The following is a 15,257-nucleotide window of genomic DNA, read 5'->3' as shown; positions in this document are numbered from 1 at the left end:
ATCGGAGGCCTGGGACATTCTAAGAAATCTCCAAATAAACAATTTACAAAAGTCTCTGGGAAAAACTATGTTTTGTTTTTAAATTGCTGTGTATGGTAAATCTGAAATTGCTCATTTATTCAACTCCATACAAGAAGATTAAAAGTGCCAAGTATTTACACTATATAATTTTCTTTCTGTTTTTAGAAACAATCATGAAATACAGCTTAGCCAAAAATACTCAATACTGACTAATCTCTCCTTTAGGTCCCTACAGCGTTCAAGGTCACAGGGTCAAAGTATACCAGCCAGAGGGAGAAGAAAGTTGGCTCTGTGGTGTTGTAAGCCATCAAGACTCCATCACCCGTCTTATGGAGGTGTCTGTAACTGAGGTGAGGCTCTGTGTTATTTTGTCTGAGGTCCATCCATCCCCTTACCCAGGGTGGTGTAGGAAAAGGGAGCACTTCATTACATGTAAGAAGACTTGGGTTCCATCTCTGGCTTTGTCACTGTTTTTTTTTTTTTAATTTATTTTTGGCTGCGTTGGGTCTTCGTTGCTGCGCATGGGCTTTCTCTAGTTGCAGTGAGCGGGGGCTACTCTTCGTTGCAGTATGTGAGCTGCTCGTTGCCGTGGCTTCTCTCGTTGCGGGGCACGGGCTGTAGGCGTGCAGGCTTCAGTAGTCGTGGCACTCAGGCTCAGTAGTTGTGGATCGCGGGATCTAGAGCGCAGACTCAGTAGCTGTGGCACACGGGCTTACTGGCTCTGTGGCACGTGGGATCTTCCCGGACCAGGGATTGAACGTGTGTCCCCTGCATTGGCAGGCGGATTCTTAACCACTGTGCCACCAGGGAAGTCCCCCCTGGTTTTATCACTTATTGATTCTATCACCTTGAGAAAGACTGTTCAACTTTCTTAACCTCAGTGTTCTCATTTGTAAATTAGAGTTAATTAGGTAACCACCCCCTGACCTCACAGCATATTTTTTGGGAACTAAGATAATGTATTTGAAAGTGCTTTGAATTCTATGAAAGGGTATACAAATGTGAAGTGGTATTATCATTATTTTATCATATTCAGAAGGCTTAGTATTTAAAAATCTAATCAGTTAGCATTTGCTTCTATAATACTTATGCCACTCCCCCTTAGATACTGAAAAATGAATTGTTTCTAAAGCAATAAATAGAAAAAAACATAGCATCTAGAGCTACCTGGAGAATTGTCTCTCAAAACAACAAGAATATTTGGGGACTTCCCTGATGGTGCAGTGGTTAAGACTGCTTCCACTGCAGGGGGTGCAGGTTTGATCCCCGGTTGGGGAACTGAGATCCCACGTGCTGTACAGTGCAGCCAAAAACAAAAACAATAGCAGAGTATTTTGAGGCAAACACGTATGTATTTATGATATCTTTGAATTGGTTTCAGACTTGCCCTCAGCAGTCACATGTAATGTAAACATAAATGATTTTAGTTATTTCTTTATTGAATTTTATTTATTAAATTATTCAATCCTCATTTACAAATTTCAAATGATACACATATATATAAAATAGATATTGAAAGCCATCCCTTCCCCTAGGCAAATGTTACTCCCCACAGTGGTAATCACCATTAACAGTTTGGTGTATATTCCATATGCTTCCAAATATCTTGTGTGTGTGTGTGTGTGTGTGTATGATATTTATATATTGTCCATTTAGGAGATAGCTATATAAATCATACTTTTTTAACAAATGGGATCATATGATACATATAGTTCTTTGATTTACCTTTTTTACTTAATTTTAGATTGTCAGCATCTTTGTGTGTAAATATATATAGAAATCTATCAATACTTTGTCCTTTTAAAATAGATGCATACTATTCACTGAATGGATGTATCATAACTAATTTAATTTAAAATTGATGGACGTTTAAATAATTTGTATTATTTTCACTAATACGAATAATGCTGCAGTGAATATCCTTGGGCATATATCATTGTATACTGTTTCACATTATTTATTGGAACAAATTCCTAAGTGTGTAATTGCTAGGTCAAAGAATATGCACATTAAATCTGACGATGTCTGTCAAATTGGCCCCTCCCAAAACCTTTTGTTTTTTAATAGTAGAGTGGTGCTTTTAATGATTACTGGTTCTGAAGGTTTTTTGTTTTTTTAATTTCAGAATAGGAAGGTTTTAGAGTTGCAGAATTTGAAATTCATATCCCTAAAAGGGGCACTTGGGCATTGAATGAAATTTTTTTATTCATTCGTTTAACAAATATTTGAGTGATTACCATATTCTAGACCTTGTTTCAGATGTTGTTATTCTGGCAGTGAATGACATAGTAGAGATCCCTGTTCATGGAGCTTTCATTCTAGCAGGGGAGTAGAAACAAATAGAGATAATTACATAGATTAGAAAAATACATAATTATGTCTTTGGTGGACAAGGCATTAAATCTTTTTCTTCCTTTTTTCATATTTTCTTCTATCCCGCTCCTACTGTAGAGTGGTGAGATCAAGTCCGTAGATCCCAGACTGATCCATGTGATGCTGATGGATAATTCAGCGCCTCAGAGCGAGGTACAGTAATGAACTGAGTCTCTGAGCAGACTCATGAGCTTGCGTTATCTTGTTACATAGACTTCCTTATGTGTGTGTTATCCACGGATACCCTTTGGGTTTCATCTCTGACCACTGTACATTTCTTGCTCTCTCCACGGTCTTGTCCAGTTGAGGGAGGATAATCTCAAGAAAGAGACCTAGTCTGAGCAAACCCTTTTCATCATGGCTATGTTGCCTAGCTGTTTTAAAATCCATGGCCTATTTTTTTCTTACATTTTTTCAGGACAGATATATTTGAAAGATACAGTAGACAAAGCTGTAATAAGCAGTAGAAATATTCATGACCTACCCAGTAATAAGAAATGGAGGAGAAGCTACATCCTCTTTTTCTTTCCATTAGGTGGTAGTGAGCTCCAAGGAAATCTGAAATTCCATATCCCAAGAAGAGTCAAATCAAACTGGTGTGTAGTTCAGTGCTCAGCACACAGTGGATTACTCCATAATTACTGTGAATCAGGCCAACTCTTAGTTCATTGAGAATTAACATAACCCATAAAAAGATACATTATATATCAGTGCCTGAACCAATCAAGGAATCCTGTATGAGTTTCCTTCAGTAGGACATTGACTTGGACAGCCTTCTGTCCATATATTCCTTATAGTCTTTTAGCACCTGCGTAGTATTGCTCTCTTGGCTACTCCTGCTGAGTATACAGTTCTTCCTCATCTTCTTTATCCAGTCATTTTTGGCTTGATAAAACAAGATTAGGGTAGGAAAAGAAGAATCAGGGTTACATTTAATAGTTCTTTACTACATATTATATTATTACAAATAGGATAAGTCTCTTGACTGTGTTTATGTGGCTGAAAAACACTTGTTATTTTGATGCCATATTGGGTCCCTCTTTTATTTCCTTCTTTATTTCATTCATTCTTTAAGCACCTATTATATGTCAGGTACTGTTTAGCTGCCCAGGTATAGCTAGAGAGTACTGGTCTCAGTGTCCTAGTCTTTCTACTCACATGTGAGTAGCTCACTGTAAGTAGGGCATACATGTAAATTGTTGATCAGGGAGATTGCTCTGAGCCAGGCTCTGTAAGTTGGCCAAATGAGTTAAAGGTGAGATCTGTGGTTTTCAGCAACAGATGTTGATTCTTCCCTTCTCAGCTTTGCCATGATGTGACTATCTTCTTAGCTAGCAAAGTACAATTATTGACAGTTCTGCCAAGTTTTGCAGTAACCCTTCTTAGAGATCCATGGTTACCTCATCTCCTTAAAAGAGTGAGCAAGAAAGAAAGGAGAGATTTCACTGATTGTACTTCCGTACTTCACAGCACTGAAAACTGGGTGATGATGGAGGTTGAAGAAAGGGTAAAAAGGTTTTAAAAGGATCACATGAAAGCAATTCTTTTTTTTTTTTTGAAAGCAATTCTTAACAAACAGAAACAGTTCTTGAACGAAAGATTTAGAAACTTAGATTAATATTACCAAAGGCATGGGAGAAACAAATAAATCTTGAGCTTTGTTTAAGGTTTGTAGAAGGAAATTAAGGGAGAAAAGACAGAAATGAAGGCAGCAAAAAAAAAGAAGAAAAAAAAAACTAGAACTGGCAAGAAGAAATGTAAAATTTGAAAAAATTTCAGTTATAACAGCTATAATAATGATTACAACAAAGATAGATCTGCACAAAGAATCTATAAGTATTTAAAGGCAGTAAGACTAGAGTAATCAAGTTGGTAAATAATAATGGCCAAATAACTATGTCTCTAGCTTATTGCCACCCCAACGTGTTATCTGAATAAAACTGTCTGAAAGTTAGCTAAATGAAGCTAAAATGAAAACTTGCTTCATGATGGGATACCAATCTAAGACTGTTCCAGATATAAGTTGCTTGAGAGAATGTTAGCTCTGTCCCAAGCCCCTGTCCTCTTGTCCTTCTCAGGGAAAGAGTTTTTATTCAGAGATAGGAATTGCCCCCTTTTAATTCTGTGTCTTTTAAAGTTGTCTGACCTCTCAAATAAGGCACAAATAAGATTTCATGTGATAGGCTAAAATTACTGGAAGAGCTAAGAGATTTGGTTGTTTGGTTATGGTAGCCTGCCTTTTTAGCTTTTCCCTGTCTAATGCTTTGAAATAAGCTCTGGAGATTGTTTGTGTCTTTATAGTGTCCATAAGAGCAATTCAGACTTGTTTCTGTTGGGCTCACTTTTGCTCTGGTCACAGACTCATGGTTTTCCTATTGTTAAGTTGTCACCAGTTTTTAATGACTTCTGGATAGAAGAGATTTTATTTTTCAATAGTTGAAATGCCAGTTTCTGTCAAACAAGGAGATAAATATAAAAGTAAAGCAGATTTTGTTTTTCATCAAGAGGCAAATAAGTTCCCAGCCTAGCAGTCTATTTTGTAAAAGAAATTCCACAAATTTTTAAAATCCTAAAAAAAGTCCAGTTGAGGAAGTAGTGGATTTTATTTAAGGGAAGGTTTGCCAAGTGAGTTAACTTCTTAGTAACCATTATCTTGAATATGTGTGCATAAATTGAATCACAGGAAGATTGGAGCTTTTTAACAAAAGGGGATGTCTTAGAGCTGGCATTGGAATTTGGCAATCTGTACCTGCTTTGATTGTCTGCTTCTAGAGATGGGAAAGAGCTAATGGTTTATGGTTTTCACAGGATGGAAAGTCCCTTGTAATAAATCTTTTTTGAATTTTGTTTTGTAGGGGGGTACGTTAAAAGCAGTAAAATCTTCCAAAGGAAAGAAGAAGAGAGAGAGCATAGAGGGGAAAGATGGCCGGAGGAGGAAAAGTGCTTCGGACTCTGGGTGTGACCCTGCATCAAAGAAATTAAAAGGAGACAGGGGTGAAGTAGACAGTAATGGGAGCGATGGAGGTGAGGCAAGCCGAGGGCCCTGGAAAGGAGGGAATGCCAGTGGAGAGCCAGGGCTGGATCAGAGAGCCAAGCAGCCACCGACTACATTTGTCCCCCAGATTAACCGCAACATTCGCTTTGCCACTTACACCAAAGAAAACGGCAGGACTCTGGTGGTGCAGGATGAGCCCATAGGTGGGGACACACCTGTACCTTTCACTCCATATTCTACAGCCACAGGTCAGACACCTTTGGCCCCAGAGGTGGGTGGAGCCGAAAATAAAGAGGCAGGAAAAACACTGGAACAAGTTGGCCAGGGTATGGTGGCTTCAGCAGCTGTGGTCACTACCGCCAGCTCCACCCCAACCACGGTGAGGATCTCAGACACTGGCCTTGCAGCAGGGACTGGGCCGGAAAAACAGAAAGGCAGCTGGTCGCAGGCCCCAGGAGAGGTGAGTTGTTTCAGGGGCAGATTTGCAAGATTTGGGTTCACTCTTTCACCCTACTTTGTTCTTAACACATTAAAAAAGCATCTCAAATGCCACAGGGAAGGAGTATTTCTGAGATGTGCTTAAATTGTATTCTGTGGATAGTCCTTTACTGCTCGTTGGGCAAATGCATATATCTTTAAAACTTTATCAGCTCTTAAAAGTCACCTGAACAATTGGGCTGATCAAAAACTGATTATACAGCCCAATTTAATGAGTTGTTAAAATAGATCTAATGGGGAATCTTTTTAATTCAGTTATCTATTTAGTTCATGTAGTGGTTGAGCCTCAACCAGGCCTATGAGAGGCAAGGTTAATGAATTATAGTGTTGGCAACAGTGAACACTGTAATTAAGGCTATGTGAAAGCTACTATTACCCAAACCCCTGTTTTCAGTTCATCATTTTATATATTTTCCTTTGAGACTGGGCTGCTTTCTTTGATTTCATATGACCATGGAAGGTTGGTTTTTTCTTCCCCCTAAGTTAATCTTTTAAGTCTTACCTGGAAATTTTGATGGAATTATTTCATCATTTCATATATTTTCCTTTGAGGCTGGGCTGCTTTCTTTGATTTGATATGACCATGGAAGGTTGGGTGTTTTTTCCCCTAAATTAATCTTGTAAGCCTTACCTGGAAATTTTGATGGAATTAATCACAGTAGTATCTAGTTTACTATGTTCTTTATCTTACATGCATGTATTGTTGCTGAAAAGGAACTTTTGTTAAATACAAGTTAACATCAAGTTGGCTCCCCAGTCAAATTTGAAAGAGTGTCAAAATCAGTTATAGTCTTTTGGTTCTTATTTTGGTCACCAAAGTATGATTTATGATGCTAGTCATATTTTTTTCAAACTGGCTGTTAATTCAAGCTGGAATATGAAATACAAATAAAATACTAATTTTTTTTAAAATTATGTATGGGAAACTACTGTGTGCTAAGTACTGTATATTATAAACAAAGAATTGAAATCCTGCTTGACGGAGCTCACATCCTAAAATGGAATCATTTTATAACAGTGTATAACAGTGCCATATAAAACATGGCATATACATTTCATCTGACTTCTTCCCCTCCCTAGCAAATGCAGTTTGTTAATCTCTAGTGTGCAGGGTTGGGGAGGGAGGTGAAGTGCCCAGGCAGAAGAGAAGGCCTGTAAATGCAAATTTCGCACTCTTCATGTTTTGTTCTCCGTTAGTTTGCCAGCATTCCAGCATTACCAGATCCCCAACTAGCTAGTTGATTAAAATCAAATCCATGTCAAAGGCAGAGTAGATGTAAATGAGGATTACAAAATAGACCAAATACTACACTCTGCAAGAAGAGATCCACTGAATGCTGTTGTTCTTGGAGTGGCAAAGCTGAATAAATGAAATGTGGATCAAAGGGCATTTTCCAAACAGGTTTGAGAAATTTCTGTGACTGTATCTGTAACTTTGCTAATGTGTTAGCCTAGGTATTCTCTTGGAATATGATTTAAAAGTACAGAAATGGGTATTTCCATCATGAAATAGGGACACAGCCCTCCAGGAAACTTCTTTCCCTAAAACGTGTGTTAAAATCAGTTTGTCATCACTTTCTTATAAGAAGAGGATTTGAAATTTAATCATTTGAAGAAAATGAAAGACCATCCAAATTATTTTTCATTCATGTGTGTATTTATTTTTAAAGAGTAACTTTAGTAGTGAAACCTGAGATCCTTATGCTTATTCCTTGCAGTCATGCAGGTGTCAAGGCTCCTGGCCAAATTCTGGCAGTGAAACAACAGCATAGCATCAGTGCTGTGTCTGTCTATTCTCTTTATTTGGAGGAGTTTAAGTCTGGTTGCCGGTTAGTGGGAAGGAAAAGAAGAATGAACTAAGTTTTTGACTGTTAAATGCACTGAAGCAGTCTCTGTAGCAGATGTCAGCTGGAGGCAAGCCACAGGTGGTCTGCCTGGTTCTCATGCCTCTTTGCCACCCCAAAGAAAGTCCTAATGTAGACTCCTTTTGCGTATTTAAAGGAAACCTTAAATATATTGAAACTCGCCCCACCTTTTTTATAAATTTATTTATTTTATTTTATTTTTGGCTGCGTTGGGTCTTCGTTGCTACTCTCTGGCTTTCTTTAGTTGTGGCGAGCAGGGGCTACTCTTTGTTGCGGTGCATGGGCTTCTCGTGGCGGTGGCTTCTCTTGTTGCGGATCACGGGCTCTAGGCATGCAGGCTCAGTAGTTGTGGCGCGCAGGCTCAGTAGTTGTGGCACACAGGCTTAGTTGCTCTGCGGCATGTGGGATCTTCCTGGACCAGGACTCGAACCCGTGTCCCCTGCATTTGCAGGCGGATTCTTAACCACTGCGCCACCAGGGAAGCCCCCCGCCTTTTTTTAACAACACCCTTTCATTTATCTGGCATAAATTTTTTTAAATTATGGTAAAGTAACACATAACATAAAATTTACCACTCACACCATTTGAAGTATACAGTACTGTGGCATTATACATTCACACTGTTATGCAACCATCACCACTATCTAGTTAAAGAAATTTTCTTCTCCCCAAAAAGAAACTCCATATCCATTAAGCAGTCATGGAATAATTTTTATTTCCAAGTATTACATAAGTGCTCATACCTACCTGTGGATATTTCTCTGTATTACGCACATATATGGGTGTGTAATATACCATATGAAAGTGATTCTAACCCTTCTTTATGTATACATCCTTCTTTATTCAAATGCAGAAGTTAGCATTTTTAATGTATCAAAAAAAAGAAAGTGTTTTTTCATTCTCCAATTTGTTATGCTGAATGCTTTTATTTGGTGGGTGTATCAGTGTCTACAGTTTTCCACTTTGGAGACTTGTTAGATCCTAATGATAACAGAAGGGTTCAGTAACTGGTGTGCCTTCTTTAATTTAGCACCTTTAGGTCTAACTTTAATTGAAACAGATACTTCAACTTTTAGGTTGACTTGGACCCATAAATAAAAATAAATGGCCAAATTCCAAAAGGGTCCATCTTGGTGAGTTTCAGACTAATAAAGAAAATACTTTTCCTTAGTGTACAGTGGGCTTGTCATAGGGCTGAAGTCGCTTTTGTAAGATGGGCAATTTGCAATGGCTTAAATAAACTGAAACTTTAACCATAGCCCCTAAGGTCTTTGAGATAGATGAATATTACAGGGTCACTAGTAATATTTCACTATATTTCAGAGTAAAAGCTGATGTCCATTGGGGAGCCCTTTTCTTCAGTTCCTGGTGGAGTCTTCATTTCTAAATAGATACTTAGAAGCCTACACAGCCTCCAAGTGCTCTGACAACCAGTTGGCTAACAACCAAGGGAATGGCAGGATATCATTCATCCTGCCATCTCTAGCTTACCTTGCTAAAGATCCCCCTGTGCTGTCTGTGGCAGTTTTCTTCCCTGGTGAAATATAGGTATAAGAACAGTTTTCCTGGAATTGTAGGAGAGAAAAGTTGATTGACCCACAGGAAATGTTGGCCTAGGTCCAAGAAGATATCTTAAGATTGTCAAGAGAAGCCAGCATCACTAACTCAGGCTATCTTCTCTCTTTTCAGAATTCAAGAAATTCTGTTCTGGCCTCTTCTGGATTTGGAGCATCTCTCCCGAGTTCATCACAAGCTTTGACTTTTGGAAGTGGAAGGAGCCAGTCCAATGGGGTTCTAGCTACAGAGAACAAACCTTTGGGCTTCTCTTTTGGCTGTAGCTCTGCACCAGAGTCTCAGAAAGACTCTGATCTCTCCAAAAACTTGTTTTTTCAATGCATGTCCCAAACTTTACCCACCAGTAACTACTTCACTACTGTTTCAGAGAGTTTGGCTGATGATTCCTCCAGTCGAGACTCATTCAAACAAAGCCTTGAGAGCCTATGTAAAGGAAGATCCGCTCTTGGAGCAGACAGTAAATCAGGCTCTAAGGCTGGAAGCTCTGTGGATCGGAAAGTGCCTGCAGAGTCCATGCCCACCCTCACGCCAGCCTTCCCACGGAGCCTCCTAAATGCCCGCACCCCAGACAGTCATGAAAATCTATTTTTACAGCCCCCTAAACTGTCCCGAGAAGAGCCTCCTAACCCTTTCTTGGCATTTGTGGAGAAAGTTGAACATAGCCCTTTCAGCAGCTTTGCATCTCAGGCATCAGGTAGCTCTTCCTCTGCTACCACTGTCACCTCCAAGGCAGCACCCAGCTGGCCCGAGTCTCACTCCTCTACAGATTCAGCATCTTTAGCAAAGAAGAAAACCCTTTTCATCACAACTGACTCCTCCAAACTGGTGTCTGGTGTTCTGGGCTCAGCTCTTACCACTGGGGGGCCAAGCCTCTCTGCCATGGGGAATGGCCGGTCCAGTTCACCCACCAGCAGCCTCACCCAGCCCATTGAGATGCCTACTCTATCCTCTAGCCCCACAGAGGAGAGACCAACTGTGGGGCCTGGGCAGCAGGACAATCCTCTCCTTAAAACCTTTAGTAACGTCTTTGGCAGACACTCAGGCAGCTTTCTGTCCTCCCCAGCAGATTTTTCACAGGAGAACAAAGCTCCTTTTGAAGCTGTGAAAAGGTTCTCACTGGATGAGCGAAGCTTGGCTTGCAGACAAGACTCGGACTCCAGTACCAATAGCGACCTGTCAGATTTGAGCGACTCTGAGGAGCAGCTGCAAGCCAAGACCGGCCTAAAGGGGATTCCGGAGCACCTGATGGGGAAGCTGGGCCCCAATGGGGAGCGCAGTGCTGAGCTGCTGCTGGGAAAAGGCAAAGGGAAGCAGGCCCCCAAAGGCCGGCCTCGGACTGCCCCCTTGAAAGGTGATCCTGCTGGGCTTATACGTGGGCTTGGCTCTGGCACTAGCTTTAAATGCTTGTTGTGCTCTTGGGCAGCAGAGGCCCTCTCTTTGATGGAAAGTTCTATAATCTCATAGAATTACATAGTCAAAAGGGCACAGTAGGGGCCCCTCATCAGACCTTCTGGTTCAGGGCAGGATTGATCTATACCAGTACTGTAAGAGGGGTATGTGTCCTGTGTAATGATAATCCCAAAAAGTCTTGATAGTCTGTTATTTTTGGTCAGGAACTCTTTTCTTGTGTATTTCTCTTGCCTTTGGCCCTTCCTCTTTTATTTACTTAGGCAAGTTACTCAGTACTAGTCTTCATTCTCACATCGCAGCCTTTTTTTTTTTTTTTTTTTTTTTGTGGTACGCGGGCCTCTCACTCTTGTGGCCCTCTCGCGTTGTGGACCACAGGCTCCGGACACGCAGGCTCAGTGGCCCATGGCTCACGGGCCCAGCCGCTCCGCAGCATGTGGGATCTTCCCGGACCGGGGCACGAACCCGTGTCCCCTGCATCAGCAGGTGGACTCTCGACCACTGCGCCACCAGGGAAGCCCTACATCACAGCCTTTAGTAGAGTTGATGAAGCAAAGTGAACCACTCCTCAGTTTGCTCCTCTCTGTCACATATATATGGTTTTAACACCTCTTCCAAAAGCCATTAACTCCTATGGAGTGAGGTTATGGTCCAAAATTGTATAAGGGCAAGTGTCTAAGAGAAAGTCTGATGGTAAAAGTCGCCATTCTTGTTAGGATTTGGTATCCCATGGGAACCCCAAGAGTTCTTGATTAGTAGAACAGTCATATCCTGAGGGGCTAGTGGTAAGAGGCTTCTGCTGTCTTGAGTTTTCCTCACCCATGCTCAGAGTTGTTTTGTTGTCATGGGGTACTTCCCACAAATTCTCCATGGTCTTTAACTCCTAGTTGAAGCCTTTGTTCCCTGTGCTCCTTTTCTGTCAAGGATAGACCTGATGGGCTCATGCCCATTCAGTGCAAAGAGGAGTGACTCAGGTCAGGACAAGTGACTGTTCCCAGGAGGATTATGTTATTGAGTCTCATTTAAACCTTTCATGACCAACCATTTCTCCCCCTCCCTTGCCACAGTTGGCCAGTCAGTGCTGAAAGATGTGAGCAAAGTGAAGAAGCTGAAGCAGTCCGGAGAGCCCTTCCTGCAGGATGGGTCGTGCATCAATGTAGCCCCTCATCTGCACAAGTGTCGTGAGTGCCGCCTGGAGCGGTATCGGAAGTTTAAGGAACAAGAGCAAGATGATTCCACTGTGGCTTGCCGCTTCTTTCACTTCCGGAGGTACCCAGACTCCTCTCTTCATCTCTTTCCCAGTTTCGTTAGTGACACTTAACTTCCACTCTTTCTCTGAATCGGTAAACATATCTCACCATCTTTTTACTGTTTTCCTAAATTGCATTGCTCTTAGAGTCTGTGCTAAGTAAGGTTCTGCCATCCCATTAGTGGCCACTTAGTTGTTTGGATTGTGAAATGATACGTGACTTTGTCCTTAGAGAACTGAAATTGAACAATCTTACCTGCTGCCCCCTGAGCTGTGTTGAGTTATTCCTAACTTGGGTTGCATTTGAAACCAGTGGTGTGAGCAGAAGGATGCCATTTTGTGTCATAGATCTGCCTGACCACTTATTCCTCTTTAGTGCTAGAGTAACTTGAGTCCGCTACGGAGAAGGGGAAGTAAGATTAGGAGATAATGTGAAATAGAGATAACTGTTGAAATCCTAGGAATATCCCTTGCTTTTACCAAACAACAGCTATTTAGTCACTTTTCTTCTGCTTGATAAACTTAGAAGAGGAATTTCTTCTAAGCAATCATTCAAGTGTCCTTAGTTTTTTAAATAAAGAAATCCAGGTGGTTTATCCATGTGGCATGGATTCACTTATTCAGCAAATATTTATTGAGCACTTAATGTGTGCCAGCCATTGTTGTGGGCATTGAGGATTAAACAGTACATAAAACCATCAAATTCCTGCCCTCAGGAGGCTTGTTGGGGACACAGAGAGTAAATAAGAAAAAAAAAAGGTTAAATATATAGTATGTCAGTCTGTAATAACTGTGAGGAAGAAAAAGGAGGGAAAGAGGATTGAAGTGTGGGGAGGCTAGAGAGTCTACAGTTTATTTATTTATTTTTATATCTTTTTTTTTTTGCGGTACGCGGGCCTCTCACTCTTGTGGCCCTCTCCCGTTGCGGACCACAGGCTCCGGACACGCAGGCTCAGCGGCCATGGCTCATGGGCCCAGCCGCTCCGCGGCATGTGGGATCCTCCCGGACCGGGGCACAAACTCGTGTCCCCTGCATCGGCAGGCGAACTCTCAACCACTGCGCCACCAGGGAAGCCCTACTTTTATATCTTTATTGGAGGAAGCTACAGTTAAATAGGATGGCTTGATGGGGGAATTCCCTGGTGGTCCAGTGGTTAGGACTCCTCGCTTCCACTGCAGGGAGCACAGGTTCGATCCCTGGTTGGGGAACTAAGATCCCACATGCCATGTGGCAAGGCCAAAAAAAAAAAAGGATAACTTGAGAAAGTGAGTTTTGAGTAAAGACCTGAAGGAGGTGAGGGGAGTGAGCCACGCATTTTTCTGGGAGACGAGTATTCGGGATAGAGGGCACAGCAACAGCAACTGTCTTGAGACTGGAATATTTCTAATGTGTTCATGGAGCTAGGGTGGGTAAAAGAGAGTAAGCAAGGGGGGGAAAAGAGTGAAGTCAAAGAGTTAATGATAGGTCCAGATTGTAAAGGGCTACTCTTAAGGGCCCTGGCTTTTATGCTGAAGAAGCAGTTGTTGGAGATTTTGAGCTGATGAGTAACACTGATGAATGTTTTAAAGGATCACTGTGACTACCTTCTTGAGAGTAGATTATATTGAGGCAAAAGCAGGGAGAAATTAGGAGAATATTGGAATTACCCAGGTGAGAAATGATGGTGGCTTAGTGTAGGGAGGTATTAATAGAGGTGATGAGAAGTGGTTAAATTAAGGATATATTTTGAAGGTAGAGCCACATGATTTTCTGATGGATTGCATGTGGATATGAAAGAAGAGTCAAAGATGATTTTATGGCTTCTGGCCTGAAAACTGGAAGAATGGAATTGCCATTTACTGGTAAGGTGATTTCTTAGGGAAAAGTGGGTTTGAGGAGGAAAATGGGGAGTTTTAATTAGTTGATTTATTTTTATTTTTTTATTTTGGGTTGTGTTGGGTCTTTGTTGCGGTGTGCGGGCTTCTCATTGTGGTGGCTTCTCTTGTTGTGGAGCACGGGCTCTAAGTGCATGGGCTTCAGTAGTTGCAGCACGTGGCTTCAGTAGTTGTGGTGTGTGGGCTCAGTAGTTGTGTCTCACGGGCTTAGTTGTTCCGCAGTATGTGGGGTCTGCCTGGACCAGGGATCGAACCGATGTCCCCTGTATTGGCAGGAGGATTCTTAACCACTGCACCACCAAGGAAGTGCAGGAGTTTTAATTTAGATATGTTAAATTAGAGATTCCTATTAGATTTCCAAGTAGAGATGTTGAAAGGGCAGCTGGGGAATTCCCTGGTGGTCCCATGGTTAGGACTCTGCCTTCTCATTACCAAGGGCCCGGATTCAATCCCTGGTCAAGGAATTAAGATCCCACAGCTGCATGGTGCGCCCAAAAAGAAAAAAAAAGAAGAAAGAAAGAGCAGCTGGTTATACAACTCCAGAGTTGAGGGAAGAAGTCCAAGCTGGAGATAAAAACGTGGATGTTACTGGGTATTTAAAGCTGTGAGTCTAACTGAGATCACTTAAGGAGTCAAAGTCTAGGCAGAGAAGAGAAGTAGTCCAAGGACTGAGTTCTGAAGCTCTCCAGCATTTAGAGATGGGAAAGATGAAGAGGAACTAGTAAAGGAGGCTGAGAAAGAACAGCCAGTGAGGTATCCTGGCAGACAACTGAAGAAAGTATTTCCGGGAAGGAATTATGAACTCCGGCAAATGTTGGTGATTGGGTGGGGTCAGTTAAGGACTGAAAATGACCATTGGATTTAACAAGGGGGAATGACCTTGTCAAAAACAGTTTTGGGGACTTCCCTGGTGGCGCAGTGGTTGAGAGTCCGCCTGCCGATGCAGGGGACACGGGTTCGTGCCCCGGTCCGGGAAGATCCCACATGCCGCGGAGTGGCTGGGCCTGTGAGCCATGGCTGCTGAGCCTGCGCGTCCGGATCCTGTGCTCTGCAATGGGAGAGGCCACAACAGTGAGAGGCCCGCGTACCACACACACAAAAAAAAAACAGTTTTGGGGCTTCCCTGGTGGTCCAGTGGTTAAGACTCCACACTTCCACTGCATGGGGCGCCGGTTCGATCCCTGATCAGGGAACTAAGATCCCACATGCCGCGTGGCATGGCAAAAAAAAACAAAACCAATTTTGGTAGATTGGTAGGAGAAAGCCTGAATGACGTGGATTAAGAGAAAATAAAAGGAAAAGGAGCTGGTGACTGTCAGTATAGACAACTCTTTTTTTTTTTTTTTTTTTTTGCGGTACGCAGGCCTCTCACTGTTGTGGCCTCTCCCGCCCTAGCCCT

General features: G+C 41.9%; 1 protein-coding gene across 1 annotated transcript in view; it reads left to right on the top strand.

The window, feature by feature from the left end:
• Positions 1–15,257, top strand: part of KDM3B (lysine demethylase 3B) — a 59,190-nt gene that overhangs the window by 20,284 nt on the left and 23,649 nt on the right. Inside the window, exons 5-9 of the mRNA XM_060008767.1 lie at positions 247–371; positions 2,473–2,547; positions 5,250–5,849; positions 9,442–10,678; positions 11,802–12,003. Of these exons, the coding sequence (XP_059864750.1) occupies positions 247–371; positions 2,473–2,547; positions 5,250–5,849; positions 9,442–10,678; positions 11,802–12,003 (2,239 nt within the window). The remainder of the gene's footprint in view (positions 1–246; positions 372–2,472; positions 2,548–5,249; positions 5,850–9,441; positions 10,679–11,801; positions 12,004–15,257) is intronic.

Source organism: Delphinus delphis, chromosome 3 (assembly GCF_949987515.2).
Source record: "Delphinus delphis chromosome 3, mDelDel1.2, whole genome shotgun sequence".
NCBI classification, from domain to species: Eukaryota; Metazoa; Chordata; class Mammalia; order Artiodactyla; family Delphinidae; genus Delphinus; species Delphinus delphis.
Note: the sequence above shows the minus strand (reverse complement) of the source record. Positions and strands in the feature narration are given on the sequence as shown.